At 38.8% G+C, this 23,540-nt stretch overlaps 1 protein-coding gene across 1 annotated transcript in view; it reads left to right on the top strand.

The window, feature by feature from the left end:
• Positions 1 to 4,774: 4,774 nt before the first annotated feature.
• Positions 4,775 to 23,540, top strand: part of ube2o (ubiquitin-conjugating enzyme E2O) — a 76,794-nt gene continuing 58,028 nt past the window's right edge. Inside the window, exon 1 of the mRNA XM_067459431.1 lies at positions 4,775 to 5,492. Within this exon, the coding sequence (XP_067315532.1) occupies positions 5,106 to 5,492 (387 nt within the window). The 5' untranslated portion in view covers positions 4,775 to 5,105. The remainder of the gene's footprint in view (positions 5,493 to 23,540) is intronic.

The raw sequence follows: 23,540 nt of genomic DNA, 5'->3' as shown, positions 1-23,540 counted from the left end.
AGCCTCCAGCCACTGACCAGAGTCCCGAGAGGGTTTGGCCCATGTGCCGAGTCCCGAGAGGGCTCCTTTCCGTGTGCCGAGTCCAGAGAGGGCTCCTGTCTGTGTGGCGAGTCCAGAGAGGGCTCTGCCTCCTTCCCCGAGTCCAGAGAGGGCTCCACCTCCAGCCCCGAGTCCGGAGAGGGCTCTGGCTGGAATGCCTGCGCTGCTGTGGTGGTTGTCTGCTTCGCCGTGGGGATCTTCAAGACCGCCTGCGCTACTGTGGTGGTCGTCTGCTCTGCCGTGGGGGCTTCAAGGCTGTCTGCTCTGCTGCGGTGGTCGTCTGCTCTGCCGTGGGGGTCTTCAAGACCGCCAGCGCTGCCCTGGTTGCCTGCACCAGTCTGGTCATCTGTGCGGTCTGCGCCACCCTGGTCATCTGCCCGGCCTGCTCCATCCTGGCCTCCTGATCTGCCTGAATCTCCAGGCCCTCTTCCACTACATGGAAGGTCCGCATCCGTTCCACCTCCCTTCTGGACAATTTTAGGAGCATCTGGAAGCCGTTCCTTTGAGGGGGGGCTATGTCACAGTTCACCAGTGTGAGTGCACATGATCACCACCAGAGGGCACTCCACCCCGGACTGTCACGGACTGTCACTGTGGCAAGGGGGGCGTGGTTCAGCGAGGTCTGCAGCGGGAGAGAGAGCCGCGGGACGAGCGGTAAGTGAGTGGGTTGGAAGCAGATTAATAACACCTGTCTCTCGTTCCAGTAATGAGCGTGGAGAGGGGATAAAACCTAGGTGGAACCGGAGATCGAGGAGAGAGAGAGGGACTGCTGACGCGACACCCACTCACACCCACGGACATTGAGTTGTGAGACACGTTGACCCGGAAGCGGAACGTTTAACCGGAACCCGGAAGTGACTGAGAGAAATACACACTGGCAATAGCCGTGTGAAGAGACTGAGTTTTTGTTCTAATAAAGAGAAGCGTCAGCAGTCAAACCGACCCCCTTGTCCTCTTCCTTCCTTACACAAACGAACTTTATCACAGTCACATTACCCATAATCCTTGGCCTAGGACTCATTAGCACTCACTGTTTACACCTGTGTCTCATCACCTCATTACCTCTGCCTATATATACCTTGTTCACTCAGTCATTCAGTGCGAAGTCTTGTTTAGTGTCACAACTGCATTTCTGAGCGTTTCCCTGGTTTCATGTATCTTGGTCTTTGATTTCTTGCCTTCTCTGTGGATTACCCTTTTGCCTGTTCCTTCTGTTTTGTTTGCCTTTTCGGAGTGCTTGCCTGTGTATGACCTTTTGCGTGTTTTATGGACTATGACTTTGGATTACCCTTCAATAAATACTGCGTTTGGATCTCCAACCTTTCTGTCTCAGAGCAGTTCGTTACATTGAACAGAAGTGGTCACTTTACGACCACTTATTAAAATAATCATAAAATAAATGCTGAATGTTCATAGAGAACAGCACAGTAATGAACGCAACTTGCTCGCGCATCTGATTGACAAATAAACTGCGCACTCTTATATTATTGTTTTTGTTAATATTGTGGTTATTTTACCTCATACATTCTGTGCAAAAGCACTTAGCGCATAAATGAATGTAGTAATTCACCTTAACTGTGCACATGCATTTTAGACATGCATGCTATCCTTTTTATTTATTAGGGTAAATCACATTTGCTGCTGGGCTATATGGGCCATTTCAGGAGCATCCATAATTTAAAATTAATCAGAGTTATTAAAATGTATCTTCATTTCACAAATAAAGTTTCGGAGAAGGATACTTTCTATATTCTTGTATCCAGCAGTCACTCCAGCTCTAGGTTCCTCCATCAATTTTGTAAAAAAAAAAAGAAGAATCGAAAAGGAATCAAAACAACAGTGCGGAATCGATTGCGGAAACAGGAATTGGAATTGGAATTGATTAAAAAAATTTCAGAATCGACCAGCCCTATGGAGGGCGTTGGATTGTTTCCCTCAAACAATGGGGAGTTTGTGTGGGCGTGGTCTAAATACGCTCTGTCCCTATAGTGTTCAGATCGCCTCGTAACTCCCGGTAACTCATTACAAATAAAATGACAGGTTAGCATAGATAATTTTTTGTCTCTGAATTTAAACTTTAATGTATTAAAATTGGTTTCTATGTAAATACACTTGCCTGTGACCTCAAGAGGCGCGCTATCAAAAGAGAAAGCTGTCTTTTGCGTCCTTGTTAACATGGGCATCATAATGTCGAATCCCGCTCGGAGCGGGTCGACTAGGATTGGTGAGACCCAGTAAAAGTGCGGGGGACGAAAGTACATTTTATTAAAAGTTCCCCCGCGTAATCTAAGCCCATGAGCTGAATCGTATGGAATTCCAAAGCTGACATAATTATAAATAAATATATAAATAAATAAACAAAGAAATGTAAAAAAGTAAAACTACATAAATAAATGCATAAAGAAAAATACAAATAAATAAAAAAATAAAAAAATAAATGAGTATTTATACTTTTATTATTTTATTTATGTAGTCATATTTTTTTAAAACATTTATTTATTTTTCATTCATTTATTTCGACATTTATTTATTTCCACTTTTATTTATTTCCTCATGTATTTATGTCTACATTTGTTGATTTATATAGGGGTTCCACTCATTCTTTATTCCGAACATGGCCGTAAAATACAGAAGCGTATTGAATTCACTGGAGAGAAAAAAAAATCGACTCTGTTTTTCTGAATTAATGACTTAATTATCTCAGAATTACGAGATCATTTTTCATTAAATAAAATGTATTTGCTCTGTTTTTCTGAATTATTGAGTTAATTATCTCAGAATTATGATAATCATTTTTCAATTTTATTTTTTCCCCCCTGTTTTTCTGAATTAATGACATCGCTCAAAATCCTGCCAGGAGCTCTATTTTAGCTGGATTGCATGGAAGTAAACATGTCCCACCTTTCAAGTTTAATCCGGTTTTATTTTACTTTGGGTTTGAGACATTAGGAAATACTGCTGTCTTTAAGTAATATAAATGGTATTGTTTTTTGTGCATCAATTTTGTGCAGACACCTCAAGACTTTGCTGTGTTTCTCTGGATCAGTTGAACCGATATGGTATGCTTCACAGATATAAGGTGATGCATCTGAAATGCATTCAGGCTGGCTACGTGGTGACAAAAGAGACCATTAGGCTTTTGTCGAAAATACTGGATCCCCATAGCCTGACGTGGTCATACTCAATACTAGTAAGAATATGAGTCTGAAACTGTTTCATTGGGCTGTGATTATGAGGCGTGTTTCAACCCGAACCAGGAAAGACCTCAATTGGATAGACCTACAACCAATCAGCGCAACGAAGTGACGCATTGTCAAATGTCAACAGACGGAGCTCAACTGCACTGTGTTGCCATGTCCGTGTTTTTTTCCGTGGTTGTTTTCTACGTCCACGGGTTGAAGCGACTATTATGTGAAATATAGACCCATGAGTGCGAATTTTAGCAGGCAATCTTGCCAAAATAACACACATTTTCCCCCCAAACACCATTTTTTTTCCGGAGAACCCCCCAGAAAAGCTATTGTTTAGGGCTAGTAGTTGGCAGATTTTGTTGTAAAAACTTGGCAACCCTGTCTGCACACGTTCTGGAATAAACGATCTTAGCCGGTGTTGTAAAAAAATTAAAGAATGTATTGATACATAGAGTACTTACCCAACATGATCATAATTTTTGAGAGAAGGTGAATGCATATACAAACAAGCTCTCCATTAAGGATTTGAGTAAATATAATCCAAGCCCCTTTGATGATGTGCATGATTATGTTTATCATCTGTCCGTCATCGTCTAAAGCCTGTCCTGATGATTTCATTGGTCCGAACAGTTTCTGTTCTGAGATAATTACTCTATTGAGCGAGGCCAGACCGAACTGGCCGACCTAAAAATTTTTAGGAGTTGTGCAAAGTTGACACACTAAAAACAACACCATTTATATTATTTAAAGACAGCAGTATTTCCCAAAGTCTCAAACCCAAAGTAAAATAAAACAGGATTAAACCTGAAAGGCGGGACATGATTACTTTAAAAGGGTGAGTAAATGATGACAGAATTTTCATTTTTGGGTGAACTATCCCTTTTAGGTGATATTAAATTACTTAAAATGTTATATAAGATTTTGGATACATTTCCCATCTCTAAGTTATTAATTCCCTGTGCGACTTTTTGCAAAGGCTTGCATTTCATTTTGTCACTCCACAAGGTGTAATTGTGGCCTCAAAGCTTCAGAAGTAAAACACGCCCCTTCATTAGCATACAGACAAAAACAATTATAAATAAATAAATGAATAAATAAATACATGTGAAAATAAATGTAGAAATAATGAAATTAGGAAAAAAAATTATGTAGGCATAAATACATATATAAAAGTGGAAATAAATAAAAGTGGAAATAAAATCAATGTAGAAATAAAAAAATAATAAAAAAAATAATTGTGGAAAAATACAATTATATATAAATAAGGAAATAAAATTATAAATACTCGTTTATTTTTGTATTTTTACATTTCTTGGTTTATTTATTGTTTTAATTCAGTCAGCTTTACATAAAAACCCGTAAAACAGCTAATCGACCACAGCTGATTTCACCCACAGATGGATTTCTTGTACTAGGAAAAAACTAATTATAATCCATAATAATAAAATCTGTTTTATTTGTAAAGTGAAACATTTTCAATCTTTCAAAAATCAGGGGCTTTTGACAATATGTGGGTTAAGCTCCACCCCCTCGCAACGCCACTGCTACTTCTACCTACACCCACCAAAGTAAGGGACTTTTTTATACTCTATATACCCAAACTTAAGACTCCTTAATTGGAATACATTTTTGATGGACTATACAACGCGACGTCAATAAATATGGCTTAAAGACATGCATTTTCTGTTGAATGCAGTTCTGTAAAATAAATACGAGTGCTTGCTATTGGAGACACGTAATTCAGGACAGTGGTAACAGGTGACCTGTCCTCCATGCGGCGCTCTACGTACAGACGTAAACACGTGCTGCTTCTGCTCACAGGTTTCTATTCACTTCTCCATCCCTCTCCTCCCGCATCATTCAGCAGCAGCAGAGATGGCGGAACCCGCCACAGTAGCGCTTTCTCCTACCATTAGCCCGAGCTCCGAGCCTCCGTCCGGCACACACTCACCCACGGCAGGCGGAACACAGCGGCTCCTGTTTACACATGACCTGGTCTCCGGAAAACACCGCGGGGCGATGCGTTTTGGGCTTGTACGGATGATTCATGGCGAGGAGGATTTTGAAGATTCGGACTCCGAGATTGGCGGTGATGGCGGAGGGAGAGGAGGTGGTGGTAGCGTTGGAAGAGGTGGAGGCGCTCCCGGTAACTCAGACAACGAGAGCGGGGCGGCGGACACACAGTCATGGCCTCTCGGTAGAGGATTTGTGCGGGTTCAGTGGTATCCCGAAGGAACGAAGCAGGATGTTCGCGAAACACAGGTATCGAAAGGCGTTGATGATTCGTGCGTATTGTTCATTAAGCCGTAAAGCCAGCCACAGTGATCAGCAGCTCAATATTTTATTGTCGTTCTCTCTTTCGCAATGATCTAAACGAGGCCGAGATACGTCTATTGTCTTTTACTTTAATCAGAAAATGACCAGTATGATGCAATTTGATTGATCCCCAGGATGCTGTAGGCAGCCCACAATGTTTAGGGACATGGCCGCTCAATCTCACATATGATCTATCGAAAGGGAGCAGTTACTTAAACACTTAAATATGCTAATTTATTTAATAAAGTGTTCAGGATTAGCATGAAAGCTGTAAACAGTACATTTTAATCTCTTGATTGTAACGAGGCATTGATTGTCATTTGTGTAGCCTACCATTTATTCAGCCGTGGACATTATCCAATTATTGTTCAATAAAAGTGTTTGTATCTCTAACTCAGCCAGTTGTAAACAATGTCAGTGCACAATAATGTCAGTGCACAATAATGAACTGGTAGGCCTTCCTATGATGTTTCTGGACAGTCTTATTTTGCAGAATGGTTTTTAGATTTTTGTGTCAGTTCTGTGAATGCGTGGACCAGCCCTGACTAGAACTCACCATTTTATTCTCCAGCTCTTCTGTAGTTTCAGAATAAAACACTGAATGAGAATACAAAACTGGACAGCTGTTGTTCATAACAAAGACATACCATCAGGCTGACAACCACCCCACCCTTCAATGCATGGTTAAGGCCTATTATGATGAGCAGAGCACAGGAGTGAATTATGATTTAGGGGTAGATTTGTGTTGTTTTCAAGAGAAATGAAATATAGATATCAAGTTTAAGTCAGTGCAGAATAATTTGATTACAGCTCGAAAGAGATGCACAAAATGCTAAAAAAAAGTGTTAACGGAAAAGATCAACCATACGTTAACTGGAATGTGTAAATGTTTGACTTATTTAAAAAAAAATAGATTGGTAGAGTTTAAGTCATGTAGTGAAGTGTTTTCCCAATTGTGCAATAAATGTTATTATAGGTCTACACATATTTTTCTCACCACAGAAAAGACAGTAACCGTGTGCTCATATGACTAATCACATTTAGACTTAAACATTGATAATTTATATTTTAATACTGCATATGTAATCTTATAGGATCTTTTCCATTTTTTTTAACTCTTTCTTTTTTTGTGAACTATATTAATATTGCATTGTCTTTACCACTAGCAAAAGCCAATATTGTATGAAATGTTATCTGACATGTTTTACTTTTTCTGCACATTCACTCTGCTTTAATTTGGTGTTTGCGATGCAGCATTCAAGCTGTCAGGGACCAAAAGCATGTGTCAGCATGTGGTCTGCTGGGAAAAAGGACCCAGTGGGGAGGAAAAACCTTCCAGTTCTGGAGCTCTTTATTTCTTTTCTGAGGTTTAGGAAAGATGTCGGTTATGCTAATGATGACTTCACTTGTCCTTGATAAGTAATTAGCATCCCCTTCCTATCCAAGCAAAGTTATCTTTCGTGCTCAGGCTCAGATTGACAAGTTTACTACACAGGAAGATCGGTCTGCTTCTATAGATGAGTCCTGTTCTACAGCGCATCAGTTCATCGATGCTTCTATCCAAAGTCACTTCTAATCAGGGATTGCGTCTCCTCAAATGGTTGCAAAGAGGAAATGGATGGTGAAGTCTGAAATTGTTCATGAGATCTTTGCAGTATTTATTTTACTAAAGCTACATTCAAGATTAATTATTTGTCTAGATCCAGTGCAGTCATGATAGGTCATTCCTTCATTATACCAATCTCTGCTCTGCAACAATGCAGTGTCATGCCGTCATGTTAATAGCCCAATTACATGTTGATATCTGATCATGCTCTGTTGCATAGGTCTTAAAGGTTTAGCAGCAGGCTGCTTGAGTGGAGGTTTGCTCTATCGCCATTTGCCATGTCATTGAGTCTTTAATTGACTTAACTGTAGTTTGAAACCAACACTCTCCTTTCCCCCTTTAATTTTACTCAAAGTTTGCTTGATGGTCCATTTGATCCTATAAACCAAAGGTTGTCTTGTTTTTTTTGTTTTTTTAAATAGTTCAATAATGTGAACACTGGTAATTTCTAAAGTAAATGGACATATATCAAAGCTAGGGCTCCATGTATTGTCCGTGTGTATTTAATCTGTAATACTAATTTTGGATAGCATCAAGCTGGAAAGTACACTCTGAAAAGGACCGACATGCATGTCAGCTTGTCATCAGTTCAGCTTAGTTCAGTATTAGAAAGATGTCTACAAAAAAGTATTTTTTTTTTTTTTTTTTTTTTCTTCAAACCAGGAGTTCTCACCTAGACCCACATGTGCATCTCACAAGTAAACAAAGTGTATGCATGCAGTCATAATATCAGATTGTTTTTTGATTAGTGCTTAGGCCTGATTTTTCACCCTCAAGACACAGTGAAAAATGTGCAATGTAAAGTAATTTTTGCGGCTGACCTTATTGCATATGCATTTGTAGGAGTTTCCCTTTCAGACGCAAAATTTGTGGGAAAGAAAGTATTTAAACGTATCTCTGCAAGGTGATTTAAGGACAATCCCAGTCTCTTTAGTGTGAACCAGTGGCCCAGTTGGCAACAGGTAGTATTTAAATGCTGAACACTAGTTGCTTACATAATCAACATAATGACAGGAAGATTGAACATTTTAAAGCAATGAAGTAATGCATATAAACTACCAGGGAAAAGAGGTGTGTCCTTTTAAGGCGTGGCTCCTGTAGTGCTGCAGTGTGCTGCTGCAGTCCCTCCCTTTTTTGCTCCTATGCACGTGTACATGTACAACGTTTTGTTCATTTGCATATGAAGTCTAAACAAACATACAGTGAGCAGATTATTATTGATCTTTGTAATCAAGCCTTGTTTTGGTCTCGGACAGGGAAGGTTACTGAAAACTGAATAGAATATGAGTTTGTTATACAGATAGATTCACAAATTTAGGACCATAATGTGTTACGCTATAATATGACATAATGTGACACTTTTTTTTAAGAATGAAAGAATAAAGAATAGGAATTAAGCGTATTAGGAAAATAACGTTTTTTTTGTGTGTTTGTAATAAGTATCTGTTACTGTCTCTCTCCTCTCTCTCTCTCTCTCTCTCTCTCTCTCTCTCTCTCCTCTCTCTCCTCTCCCTCTCTTCCTCTCTCTCTCTCTCTCTCTCTCTCTCTCTCTCTCTCTCTTCTCCTCTCTCTCTCTTCTCTCTCTCTCTCTCTCTCTCTCTCTCTCTCTCTCTCTCTCTCTCTCTCTCTCTCTCTCTCTCTCTCTCTCTCTCAGAGCTGAACTGAAAATATTAGTAATAAACTATCTAAAACTAAATCTAAAAACTTTTACTATGATTTACTAAATTTTTACACAAAATTTGAAAGCAGTGAAATCAATTACATCACACACAGCATGAACTGAGTAAATGTAAGTCAAAAAATTATAAATAAAATAAAAACATGTGAAAAATAAAATACGTAGATCTGAGTAACTGCATTAGAAAAAAGTAGAAAAAATTGGGGGAAAATATTTATAAAACAATATTTATCTGTAATTTTACCAGTTTTTATTTATGAGTAATATTAACTTTTATTGTATAACTTTAATTTCCTCTAAACCTTTGTAAAATACTCTATACAAGCACACTTATACATAACATTGGCCTTTATTTTCGATGAGTAACATTACAGCAATACAGCATATATTACTGGTATTATATTTATACAATACTGCCAACATTTAAATTGACGTAACAAACATTTTAGAAGTAAATATTAAACATTTAAAAGTAATTAAAGTAATCAACTGGTCTGTTATCCATTTTCGACGTATCACCGCGGTTTCTCGAGCCTGAGATGGACTCTTGCTGAGGTGGACTTTGGATCCTGCATTTCACTCGTAGCTGAAAGGTGCTGCTCCATAACTCCATAAACAAACAGTGCACACTTTTAAGAACATTTTATCATCCAAATTAATTATGATCATTAATAAAGTTGTGTGTTTTGAGCAATGCACCAGGCGTTGCAAAGACAGACGCCACACTTGTTTAGGTGATTCACATTAGTTTTGCATTAAATAAAAGGATTTTAAGAACAGTAATGATTTTATAGATAAAATAAAACACAAACCTTTTCTGTGAAACTCATCACAGAAGAAATGCACCAATTCTGCGACATTGAGAGATTTTATTAAGTTAATAATAAATGTAATGTTAACTGTAAAATTTACTATGCCACTGAATACATTTTTAGAGTGTAGTTCTAGACTTCTACAATTTGCAAAAACAAAAACAAAACAAAAAACACGATTTTTTTGCCGTTGTGAAGTGGCAAACCTTAGCAGTAGACTTAAAAGAATTTAAAGAAAAACATTTTTTTGGCCTAAGCTCCTGGTAAACACTATCAAAATGTGTTCTATATGTGTGTGTGTGTGTGTGTGTGTGTGTGTGTGTGTGTGTGTTTTAAGGTTATTAAATCACAATGTCCTCTTTAAGCAACTGTTTTTAGGATGCACTCGAAAACAAAGAATCTACATTTTTTTGTGAAGAACACCATTGCCACTCAGTCACTCTGTCTGTACACTTCATGAAAAGGAGGATGTAACAGCTCACAAATGGGTATTAATAGTATCCTACTCTTACAAGAGACAAAATGAGCCCAGGGCCTGATATGAATCACTACTATAATATTATTTTACTATGAATGTAAACTAACTGCATCTATAAAGGACTGCAGAGAATTAAGGATTATTTGAATTTGAATTAAATTGGTTTGCGTATAACAGGTCTCTTTTTGAGTCTGTAATAAGAAAATATCCCTGGAATGAATGCTACAGATGCTTAAACAATGAGATCAGTTCATGTCCCCTGAGATTTTTCTGGATGGCAGCTCATCAGGACAGCATGAATTCTGAATACATGATCGCAAACAGAAGGTTGCAATGTCCCATCTGTCTTTTGTCTTACAATATCTTTCCTTTGTTTCTCTCATTCGGTCTCTTTATCACCCCTGACTCAGCTGTGGGGGTTGGGCTAACCCTACAGATTGTTCAATAAGAGACTGGGCAATTCCTGTACTGTGGCTTTGTTTGTTATGGATGATCATTTCAGAACATTGATCTAAAAACATGCCACGATTTTAGATTTAAATAAATATAAGCTCTAAAATAGCCAAAACTTATGCATTCATTTTCAGATAAGTCAAAGAAATCCATATTGCATCTTATTCTTGTTTTATGTATTTCCTTGAAATTCTTTTAACATATTTGAATATATTATATGTAGTCTCAAAGATTCTTAATGCATTTTGTATGTTCTTTACAAAAAACCGATACTATATTATATTTTGTCTGCTTACGAACCTGTATACATTTTGTTTTTCAAAATGTTGCTAAATACAAACCTTTTGAATCAAACTGGTATTAGGTGGTATTAATGTTTTAAAATTTAATATTTAAAGAAATCTAGTATTTGAACATGTCTAAACATGTCTTAAAATGTAAAACCTACAAATAAGTAAGCAGTTATGATCTGCAATATTTTGAGCAACTAGACTATTATTTATTAAAGAGCCATACAGGCACTTAGTTAGCCTGACAAGCCAGACCCACATCAAGATGTTTGGTCTGGAAACTCTTCATTGATTGGGCTCAATCCAAGGGGCGGGATAAATGGTTGTCTTTCAAACTCCCTCTGCACGCGATAGGATAGCGCTACCACTAACCAGAGCAACGAATGTGAAACAGAGCTTGTTGATTGATTAAACATTCGTCGTATCCGTTCAGCAAAACTCCAAACTCATCTTCCCTTTTTAAGAATGACTTCAGTGTCGTTCTTTGTTCTTTTCTCAGAAAAAAGCTTAACTCCAAGTCTTCCAGAGTCGCGGTCAAACCGGATTCAAAAGACCGCCGTTCGCCAGTTTCTATGTTTACTAGAAGCACGCAAATGCAACTCGTGGCCGTCGTCATTATGGCCCCGCCCACCGACTCTATACACTGTGATTGGCCCGGCAACAGTTAGGGGAATACAGCTCAGAAGGGTATTGAGAGTTGCTAGACGACACTCGCGGGCAGATTAAATTTGCTGCCGCTAGGGTGCGTCTAGATTTCTAGGCTAGCACTTAGTGGCTAATGGCACTACAAATGAAAATATAATTTTTTCCAGCCACAAAATGACTCTTAATTTGCCTCTTTGCATTGGAATTCTCAATTTAACCTTAAAGGTGCACTATGCAACTTTTCGTCCACTGGAGGGCGCCTATTCTAAACGGCTCGCGAGTAGCTGGACTTTTATTATGACGGGACGGGACACAGTCACCGGGTGCGCGCACTTCCGCTTTTTCCGGTCAGGTAAAAACAGCTATTTTTATCATTTCAGATACATTCAAGGGGCCAAGGGCTTCGGTCATCCGTCCACTCTCTTCCCTGAACTGAAATGAAGTAGTGGGCTGTACTTTCCACACGATTGACATCAGGCTCAAGTACGCCAGGTTGGCTGGTGGTTATGTTAACGTATGTTACCCGCATACCGCCTCCCATGGCCGAGACTGGTATTACGATACCTGTCGGGCCGGGGCTAGTAATGCTACTGCTAATTAAGGTTGATATCTCTGCAGCACTATAACTTGACATTTTTTAATGACATCATCGCCCTTATTTCTTCTCATTCTTTTGATGCGTGTAGGTCATTTTTTGGATATTTTTACCTCAATTTTTACAGATGGCACCTTTTAAAGGAGTACATCAGCGCTGTGAAGATGAATCTGTATTAAAAGGGGTGATGAATTGAGGAATCAACTTTTCCTTGAGCTTTTGATATATAAAAGGTCATGGTAATATAAGATTATCCTCTAAGGCCCCGTCCACACGAAGCCAGAGCTTTCCCAATTCGATCTTTTTTTCCCCTCGTTTCAAGAAATATCTGCGTCCACACGAGATTACCGAAACCAACTAAAAACGATGTAGTTTGCATGCCAAGCCAGTGTGTGGCGCGGTAATTCTGCCACAGAAATACACTAAAAACGGGAAGAAGAGTTGTGGCTAAAAGGGGTATAGCAGTGGTCGGAGGTGAGGCAAAATCTCACAATAAAATAACAATAAATACATTTGCTGCTTAAAAGATGTGTTTTATTAAAGGTCCCGTTCTTCGCGTGTTTTCGAAGCTTTGATTATGTTTACAGTGTGCAATATAACATGAGTTCATGTTTCGCGTGTAAAAAAACAGTATTTTTTCACACAATTTACTTATCTGTACAGCGCTGTTTTCTCTGTCCTAAAAACATTGGACAGATGATTTCCTTGTTCTATGAAGTCTCTCCTTCAGAAACACGTAACGAGTTCTCATTGGGCCAGCGCTTCCCGTGTTGTGATTGGACAGCAGCTTAGCGCACTTTGCCCGGAAAGGTCCCTCCTCTTACCATAACGGGGAGATGCAAGCGCTGAATGCACACTCTTCTCCACGTGAGAGAGCAACAAGACCACGCCCCCTATTTTGCGTGTACTTGTGGGCGGAGGGTTAGTCAACAAATGGTTCTAGTGATGTCATTCAAGCAATGGAGTGCAGGGGTGTAGTCCAAACTGGCCGTTCGCTGTAGGCTTTGAAAGGTAACTTCTGTTAAATAAAATATCTCTCTTGGCATTGAACTTTGAGCTTTATAATTTTACAGGTATTATTTATGCTCCAACAGCAACATTTCACACTAACTAAAGTTTGAAAGATGGAATCGCGAAGAATGGGACCTTTAATGCCTACACCTACCCAACCCAAAACATACCTTGCAGATACGTTAATTAAATGACGCGATATTGATGTGCGCATGTATCCTAGAAATCTAGACGCACCCTAGCGGCAGCAAATCTAATCTGCTGCGAGTGTCGTCTAGCAACTCTCAATTCACTTCTGAGCTGTAAACGCCAAACTCTGGTTGCGCCAATAACATCGCGTATAGAGTCGATGGGCGGGGCTTAATATAATGACGATCGAATTGCGCGTGCTTCTAGTAAACACAGAAACTGGTGAACGGCGGTCTTTCGAATCAGCTTTGACCGCGAATTGGAGTTAAGCTTTTCTCTGAGAAAATAACAAAGAACGGCACCGAAGTCATGCTTAAGAAGGAAGGATGTGTTCTGAGTTTTGCCGACCGGATATGTCGAAAGTTTAATCTGTCAACGAGCTCTGCTTCACCTTCGTTGCTCTGGTTGGTTGTTGCGATATCCAATTGCGTGCACGCCGTGCAGAGGGAGTTTGAAAGACAACCATTTATCCCGCCCCTCGGATTGAGCCCTGTCAATTGTGAGTTTCCAGGCCAATCATCTTGATGTGGGTCTGGCTTGTCAGGCTAGTGCGCATGCCCAGTGCCCGTAGTTGTATCCTTTAACTCTTTCACTGTACTGGACGTAGTGTGACGAAATCACCGTTTCAGAAAATATACGGATTCGCTGTACACACGAAAACGGAAGATTGTTGTTCTCAGATTTATCCACTTTGGGACCTGGTTTCAGAAAATATCGCATTCATGCTTCCAAAACGCCGGATCCGTGTGGACGAAAAGCTGATACGGTTAGGGTTGGGGATCGTTTTGATTTGAACGATTCTGATTCCGATTCTTATTTTCGATTACGGTTCTTTTTGATTCGCGATTCCGATTCTTTTGCAGCCACGAGCCGTGCCTGCAATTTCGCAACTCTGTCGCATATCTCTATGAGCTCTCTGCCCCCCCCCCCCCACACACACACAGACAGTCCCGGCGCCGCCGCCTCCCTTCCACTCATGTCACTTTTTTAAATACCCTACAGTGCGAAATGTAGCGCCGAGGAGCTTGTTTGTTTGGCTCCTTAGTTTCGAAATGGTTTGGGTACAAGGTGATCTCGTTGAAAATAAAGGCATTTGTCTAGCGTTAGAAGCTCATTTGAAACATTGCTGCGGCTCGTTTAAGAAAATGATAGCTCCGAAGGGACGCCGCTTTAGTTCGAGGTAGTGCTAACAATAATAAAGAAAGATGATGATCAACACCTTATGTGTTACCACTGAAATGTAGATGTAATATATTTCTGAATGCAAGCCCATCTTATGCGGGATGCACGCTTCATACTGTCGTCTGCCCTGGCTTTAACCTTGAGTGTTTTAGCCTGTTTACTTTTTGCAAACCTTGTGAGCGCGCAAACCCAAACGCTGTGACCTCTTGCCAAAAGTTTTTATTGGTTTATTAAGTACAAACAGGTGAGTTATGAAAAATTGAGTGTGAGGGATTTGTTCACTTCACACAAAAAGATTTTGGAATTAGATGGCTAACTGTAGTTGCGTTAAGTCCACTGTCTATAACAACCTAATTTAGAGATCACTTTTTTTTAACCGACAACTTTGATCGGTTACCGTTGATATGATCAACCATCGGTCAAATGGTCATCGGTTAACATCCCTATTACACACAGCACAAGGAAGCTTGATTTCGAATTGTAAATTGAATTTAAAAAGACGAATAAACAGTAATAAAATAAGAACAAATAAACATATTACAAACAATAGCACAAATAAATGCAATAGAATAAAAGATACAGATGAAATAGACTGCTTTATTTTTTCAGGTAGGTCTAACATTCAGGTAAGAAACTGAATAAAAAACGCAAAGTAGGCTAATTAAATTTAAAATAACATTGGATAATGTTTTTTGTAAAAAATTAAATAGCTTCATATGAAACCATTAAAGTTACGCAAGTTGATCAGTCAAGAGCAGTGTGATCGTTTGTCTTTTTGTAGTTTGACTTTGAATAACTGCTGTCCCTTTAAGAACTGGGATGATAAGAACTCATGGATCCTGAACACTGTTCCTGTTACTCATTCTTCATTTCTTCCTGAACTGTTTATGACTGTGTTTACATTAATACTCGTCAAGATGTGCACTGAGATTTTTTTTATTAGTGTATTTGACCAATAATAAGCTGGAAAAAGAAGCAAATGTTTGCACTTGCATGTCAGCGGCGGCTTTATTACTGTGTGTGTGTGTGTGTGTGTGTGTGTGTGTGTGTGTGTGTACTTATGTTAGCGCGACATCTGCGGGGATTAGTAGAATTATGTGCAATCCCGCCGCGCGAAATACAGACCGATCACACACTAATACTAACACGCTGTCATGAGGAAAAGTCCAGCAGAACGTGCGTTCGACGTGTTCAGAGGGTTAACCGGCTGAGTGAGAATATGCGGTGCGTGTCAACTCGCTGATGGTCAGAGGAGGAGAGGAGAGCGCAGCTGGGATCGATACTGTAGAAACTGAGTAGGCTATCGTATATTTTCAGATATTTCAGTATCGATATTTTTGACAACACTGTGCTGACCCAGGCTTTTTAAAAGTGAAATAAATCCATACTCCAGAGAGCCCCGTGCCCCATGGCTAAAAGAACAAGCAGGCACACATGCACCGGAAATTAGGTGGCCATGGAAACCAAAACCTGCGCGCTTGGAACCGATGATCGGAACCGAAAACTAATTTTCTAAACGATTCCAATGGCATCGTTATTTTTAAAACGGTTCCAAGTTAGAATCGGTTCTCAATGCCCAACCCTAGATACGGTACATAATTTATACGTATACAGCTAAACGTGTCTCCGTGTGGATGGGGCCGAAAACAGAGCTGAAGTTACAGAGCTGAAAACTTCCTTGTTAGTCAAAGAAAAGCCTTTATAAACACCAGGCTCAACAAGCGGTCCTGTGCTTCTACTGACGTCAGTGCGCGACAAAACGCCACCTCTACAGAATAATGAGCACATGTAGTTCAGTAGCCCCGCTCACCGACTCCTGGAGGGCTCGTGCTAGCAGCTGGTCAACAACAATACATCGAGGAAGATTAAGAGTCACATCACAGTAGCTTCATAAGCTTCCTTCTGATCCTAATATTAGGAATGAGTGGTTGAACTTTATTTTAATGAAGTTCCAGCTCACATGGGGAAGACATTCACTCCAGTTCACTGCAGGATCGTTTGTAAACAAATATCCGGTCGATACTGGATTTGGATCAGACAGGAATGGTGCAACACACCATGTGAGTAAAACATGTTTTGATATGTGATAGTATTGCATTGTTATAGATCGTTTTGCTTATGTTTTGCTAACATAGCATACCTTTCGCACGCTGGACTCAGACACGTATGGGCCAGGGCTCGGCAACCCAGCGTTTTGGAGAGAGCCTCAAAACCAGTTTAGAAAATAGCCTATTACTTATTAGTTATGATGTTTTTGAATGTAAAAACCACACGAACATCATTTGTTGACCTCAGACAACAGTATAAAAAAATAGCCAGTTTATGGCACCTTTAAACCGGGTCATTAATGTAGTAGAAATGTAGACTTAAGCAAAACAGAAGAGATGGCTGACCGCACACTGAATCCAAAAAAGACTAAAAAGTCTAAGAAACTATATCATTTTTATTTTTTCAATTGCATAGTGCAATAACGTGCAAAGTGCAAGTGCGTTAAAAACAGAGGAGCATGAGCAAACGTTTCAGCAGATTGCTATCCTCAGTGCTCAAAATGCAACAGACAATCACTCCTTTTCTAGAAGGAAAAGGCAATTAGAAGCCATCAGGTTAATCCAATTATCACAATCATCAATTAACATCGGTCACAATCAATTATCATAGGTGTCACAATAGAAGAGTCTGAAAAGCAATGTCTATCACAGACTACATGAAATGTACATTCAAAGAGATGAAAACAACATTAAATGTAGAGGATCACAAGAAACAAGAAAGTTCAAGTTCTTCATTCATGCCATCAGGAAATAAAGATTTAAGTTCAAAAATCCAAAACGCCTCCCTTTGCAGCAATTTCTTGTCTCTATCTCCGCCTCTTCTATGAGGTAAAATCCTCTCGATGCCCAGGAACCTCATGTCTGACAAAGAATGTTTGGCAAGATTGAAGTGACGATAGATGGGAGATGTGTCATCCCGTCTACGAATTGCACTTGTATGTTCAATCATCCTAGTGCGTAAAGCACGTTTAGTTTTACCAACATATAACAGAGAACATGGACAAATGATAATGTAAATCACATATGTGCTCTTGCAAGTTATCAATTGTTTGATCTTATATGTTTTTTGTGTACGCGGATGTACAAATGATTGGCATTTGACATATTTTGTGCATGAGGTACACCTGTAGCATGGAAAATTACCCTGGGCATCAACTAAGGTGGTCGGAGAGGAAACATGAATATCTGCATGAACAAGCTTATCCCTCAGACTAGAACTCCTGGAAGAAAATCCTTTCTCCTGTAGTAGAAATGTGAAATTATTTTTTAATTTGGTGCTTTCTAGATTGAGAAAAGACAGAAAATGTATTTTTGTCTCATGAGGCCACTCCCAAAGAATCACTACCCCCACTCCCTACTAGATTACTGAATCACTTTCACTTTTCCAATGCGACTGCGTTCATTTTCATAAAATCAGTTCAGTTAGAGACACTACAATTAAAACCTGAACACGTGTCATCGGAGGAATTTTTCCAGAAATAAAATGCATAAATCTCTTGTATCATGGGGATATCAGAGGAGAGAGCACAATCATTAGAATATTCCAGGGTTTCTACTGATACAAAGCCTTATGCTAATCGCTGAAGTAACCCTTTAATTACTACACTAATTGTAATATAAATAATATTAGAAGAAAAATATTTGAAGTGAGTGTGTGGGAGCAAGAAGGGAGGGAGAGCAGGAAAAGGAAATGCAGCTGAATGAATACGCGTGTGTGTTTTAAATAGCATTAAAAAAATAATGATGACGAGATGCAATATGGGGCGGCTGGTGTTGATTCTGTGGTGCACTACCACAAATTAGTCTATGTGTGGGAAACACTGAACTCATCCAGGGCCGTACCCAGGATTTTCTAAATACAGAGGTCCAAATATGAATTTTGGAGGGTTTGAAAAAAAAAAACCATTTTCCTCCTTTACATGTGCATTTTAAAGCCGCACTTGGCTACTTTTGCTCTCGGGGTCCCCCTACAGTTTGGAAAAAATAATGTCCTCAACTACTGTCGTAAGCTCAGTCATCCTACAACAGGGGATGCCATCGCGCGTGCATTTGTTGACATGACAACCCTGATAGCCCTGAACTAGTGATGCGTGGGTCGTCTCATAACCCACGGACCCCGTATGTCTATTTAATGGGGCGGGGCGGCTTGTAAAAATATATACAGTGGTGCGGGGCGGGCCAAATAACTTCATAAAAGTGTCCCGTGGGTTGGTGCAGCACTAACAGTTCCCCTGAACACTGCAAGTGGAGTTCTGATAGTTCTTCTGGCGTCGCGTGTGAAATGTCTTCATCCCAGGTAACGTTACAGTCAGTGGCATGTGTTTCAGCATGTCATATGAATATAACTTCATGGGTTTTATTTTTTTCAAACGCCAAATAATCACGATGCTCACGTTTACAAGACAGCGTCATTATAGTAGTCTATTTGTTACCGTTTTACAGAATCTATATGATGCTTCAGTTCAATGTTTGAGTGGTAGCTCACCGTAACTAGCATGACAGCATCGGTCGGGCACGCCTCCTTCAGCTCACGCCGACGAGCAAACGCTGGTCACATGTTGATCCTCGTCCTGCCTTTAATCCGATAACTTTTTCGTTTCCTCTTATTGCTTTCCTTCAACAAAACCTTTTCTTTCTTATTTGTCTCTGCTGCTTCGGACATGACTATATTATCCGACGAACAAAGTTGGGCTTGCACGTCCGAATTTAAGGAAGTGTGGGTGTTGGTGGAAGTGACGTATATGCCGTAAAGCAGTCGAATTTTTTAGTTCTTTTTGTTCTCGGGTTACTACCCGAAACCCGAAGTTTAAAAGTACGATTAAAAACGATACAGACCCCATCTGGCTATGGCAGACGTGTCATTCAACCTATTGTAAGTCGATTTATCATCACAAGAGTCTTAAAAAATATATTATGAAGGTTGAAAAGTTACCTAGTGCTGCTTTAAGACATAAGAAAATCAAAGAATCAGCTAACTGTAGCTTTAAAACCATGTCAGTGAGCAGTAGGGCTGCACGATTAATCGAAATCGAACCGCAATCGCGATTTGGCCTGTGTGCGATTATGAAAGCTCAAAGGCTGCGATTTTAATTAAATAAATAAATGCCCAGTGTGTTAGCGAAGAGCGGTTCTGTGATAAACGCTGCTCCGTCTGAAAGTTGCTTATAACGTGCGTTTAAAAAAGCAACACAAGTCAAACATCTTCACAAACTAGTGAAGCGTTCATAAACCTGTTCAACAAAAGACGTTTAATAACATGTTTTACCTCAGTTCATATCGTCAGTCGAGTGTGTGTGAGCTGATGTGGCTTCTCATCAGTGTAAGGCAGACGATGCGTTATTTTATAGTATTCTATGTCAATCAGCACTGCATTATAATACACTTTATTATTATGAAAATACCCTTGACGGCTTGAAGAACTCAAATACACCATATTTTGCTGCAGTCGTGTTTATTGTCGTCATGTTTAATCAAAGCGTCTCTATCTTCTGTTTACACAGCGTTAGCTTCACATCATGGATTTCCTGAAAACTAACGTCAATTACTTCTCTGACGCAAATGTGGCGTTTTCCGCTCGAGGGCGCCCTCTGGCTTTCAGTATGAATTAAAAACGTTTGGCTAATCAATAATAAAAAAATTATATATATATATATATATATATATATATATATATATATATATATATATATATATATTACAATAACTCCTTAGGCTTAGACCTTTCTAATGTTTTTAGTCATAGGCTGTCTGCATATTAATAGGTAACCCATCAGTTTTTTTTTTTTTTTGTAAAATAAGTTTTCTTTAAAATATGACAAAATAATAATAATAATTAGTATTAGTATTATATTGTTATATTTATTCTGACAGACTCTTTTTTTTTATTTGTAATTATGAAAATGTTATTGTAATGGTAATATTTCTTATTTTTACAAATATTTTTAGCAGTAATAATAATCATAATAATTATTATTAGTCACATTAATATAAAAACATAAAATGTTATATACACACGCTTTTCATTTGTAAAAAATAATAATAACAATAATCGCATTTTAAATCGCAATCGCAATTTTACCCAGAATAATCGCAATTATATATTTTCCCCAAATCGTGCAGCCCTAGTGAGCAGTATAAATTATTTTAAGAAGACAACAGATTTTTATAAATGAGAATCTGGTTAAATGTTGCAAAAAAATTAGACTCCAAATTAGAAAATCAGAAAATCTGTTTTGTTGTTAAATTGAGCCGAAGACGACATATGTGCGACTCTGTCTTTGAAAACCTAGCTAAAGTAAATTTTTGTGATTTACATTATGTAAAGAACATTATTTGAACATACAATATTGATATATTTAATGTTGAATGAGTAAGATCATGTCAAAGATAGAAATCAATGTGAAAATATAACCAATGAGTGAAATCAAAATTTGATTCTCCTAATCTCAATATTAGATTATGAGACTTTAGCCTGGATTTCACAGACAAGAATTACATTATGTGTTGCAATTAGGAATATATTGTAGGCTAATGCTTTTTCTATTCTGAGCACAGTGGGCTACCTGCTCTTTCTGTCTCATCGTCATCATCTTCTCTCTTTCTTTTTTCCCCAGTCTCTTTCTCTTGCCCTGTATCTTTTCTCTTTTCAAAGCTGAGCTTTGTTTGAAGCAGTCTTTTCATTTTCGTCTGTGTAGTTATTAGTTTGCATCCCTGATTATTAAGCGCTCTTGCGGTGTTTGGATGTCAAACATCAGTCGTTGTTCGAAGCGCCGGTTGGTGGTTGTGGCATTTGTCCCGCCTCTCCTCCACTGTGATTGGACATTGATGTTCACCCAAAGTTGAACTGTGGATGCTCAACGTGTAAAAATGGACAAAACCTGCCAGCTGTTGACGCTATTGAAAAGTGCGGCACATCCATTAGAAACAATTGAAAACATACACCGGGCGAGGCGAGAACACCTGTTTGTACACGCCGCCTTAATAGGCTATTATTTTGCAACTACTATTATGTACACCTCGGAGAATTACCGAGGTCCGGACCTCGGGGACCTCAATGGTGGGTACGGCCCTGAACTCATCTACACACACTAGTCTGCTTTCAACTCTGATGATGTGAACTTTCAGGTTGGCCTACAGAAATACTACATTACAGCAGCACTCTATAGTGACCAGGGGCCGTATTCACAAAACATCTTAAGGCTAAAAGTAGCTTCTAACTTGCCGATTTCGGAGAAACTCTTAAAAATGAATGGCCGTGTTAGTCCTAATTTTAGAAAGAAAACTAGCTCCACGAACTAATCGTGGTTCTTTATAGAATAATAAGGGACATAATAAGGGACACTCAAAATATTTATACTGTACCACACAGTGCATGTTATTTTTAGTGTCTGCAGAAAAGTGTCATTATTTTCTGAACAACAAATAAACTAGAAATCTATCTACCTATCTATCTATTAAAAAATTTTTTTTTTTAGATACATTTCTTTTAGATACACAATCGAACATTCCTGTCATGATTGCCATCAATACTATTTTTTACATTCTGTGGCGGTAACTCTGTATTAAAAGTATTAAATATTTCAATATACTTCTATATTCTCATTCTTAATAAAATTTTCTTTTTTAACCTTAATTTTAAAGGTCCTATATGGTTCAGTCCCATAGGCATAATGTGGCTCCATGCTCAAATTATTTAATAGTTTTTTCTACACCAAGGAATGTATTAATATATAATACAAGGGATATTAATATTTTTTCATAGTCTTTCAGGTCTTTGAAATTTCAGCCAATAAAACATTTTATAAAACAATGGCACTTGAAATGTTGAACTAAATGTTGCAACCATGTATGAGTAAATGCAAATGCAAATGATTGCTTTTGGTGTTTGAGACTTTATTGGTTATTTTGTGTTTGAGTTTATGAATACAACAAGTTACTTATAAATATACAATGTTTTTTTTCTTTTCTCCATTTAACTGCATTAACTTGCAATAGTGAAAGATTACTTCCCTTTTTGATCATGTCTTCCCTCGGGGAGAGTGCATGATTTTTTGCATGGCTGAATGATGGACTCAAAAACAATAATCAAATTTTTTGCATCCGTCCAAACTGATTTGTCGAAAAACAAAATGCCAAACAGTTAAAGGGATTCATCGTTAGCACGAGCATAGCAAACACTGGCAGAGGATTCTGCTGGGTTTTAAAGCCTTCCGCGAATGGTTATGTTCGTAAATCAAACAGTGACTTGTCTCAAAGGAATGATTAATTTTGAATTTAGTGCATATGCCTGAAAATACAGGACAAACTGGCTTTCATATGGAACGCTTCATTGATGCCTTAAATACAGGACGATTCCATATTATACAGAACGGTTGGCAACCCTAATTCAGGACTCCTAATGGTGCGTTCAAGTCATGTCGTACTGATCGTATTTACAAGTTGAAAGCACATGAACGCCATAGGGATGCTCATTTCGGTTAATTTTCCCGACCGACAACTGATGCTCATTAATCATTTAATTATTAACCGTTAACTGATAAGATTATAATATTGAATTGCCATTTCATAAAAATAGAATTGACGAGTGTGTGTGTGTGTGACCTGTTAAAAAAAACTTTTTCCACGTGTTGATTTTACTGTGCAAACAGCAGAACATACAGAAAAGCTCAACAACAGAACCTAGATTCACACTAGAGCTGCATTTATGGCCGAGCCTGATGGGACCCGACTTTTTTACGCCCCTAGGGCCAGGCTTCCGGTCAATTTTCACGTCTTACCTAAAACGTGGGCCGAGCTTTGGGCCTTTTTTAGGCTTTTTCCTTCATTTTATATTTATTTTATTAATTAAAAGAAACAATGAGATGTGCTGCGCTAATGGAAACAATATGAGACCACAATAGCTTGTGCGACTGTCAAGACATTACACAGTGTTATATAGTCCGTGCAAGCAGCAGCGCACGTTTCTTCAGCGCATCTGCTAGTTATGGCCTTTTTACAACTGGTTCCTT

This window comes from Pseudorasbora parva, chromosome 12, assembly GCF_024679245.1.
Source record: "Pseudorasbora parva isolate DD20220531a chromosome 12, ASM2467924v1, whole genome shotgun sequence".
NCBI classification, from domain to species: Eukaryota; Metazoa; Chordata; class Actinopteri; order Cypriniformes; family Gobionidae; genus Pseudorasbora; species Pseudorasbora parva.
The sequence above is the reverse complement of the archived record's forward strand: the minus strand, read 5'-3'. Positions and strand labels throughout refer to the sequence as shown.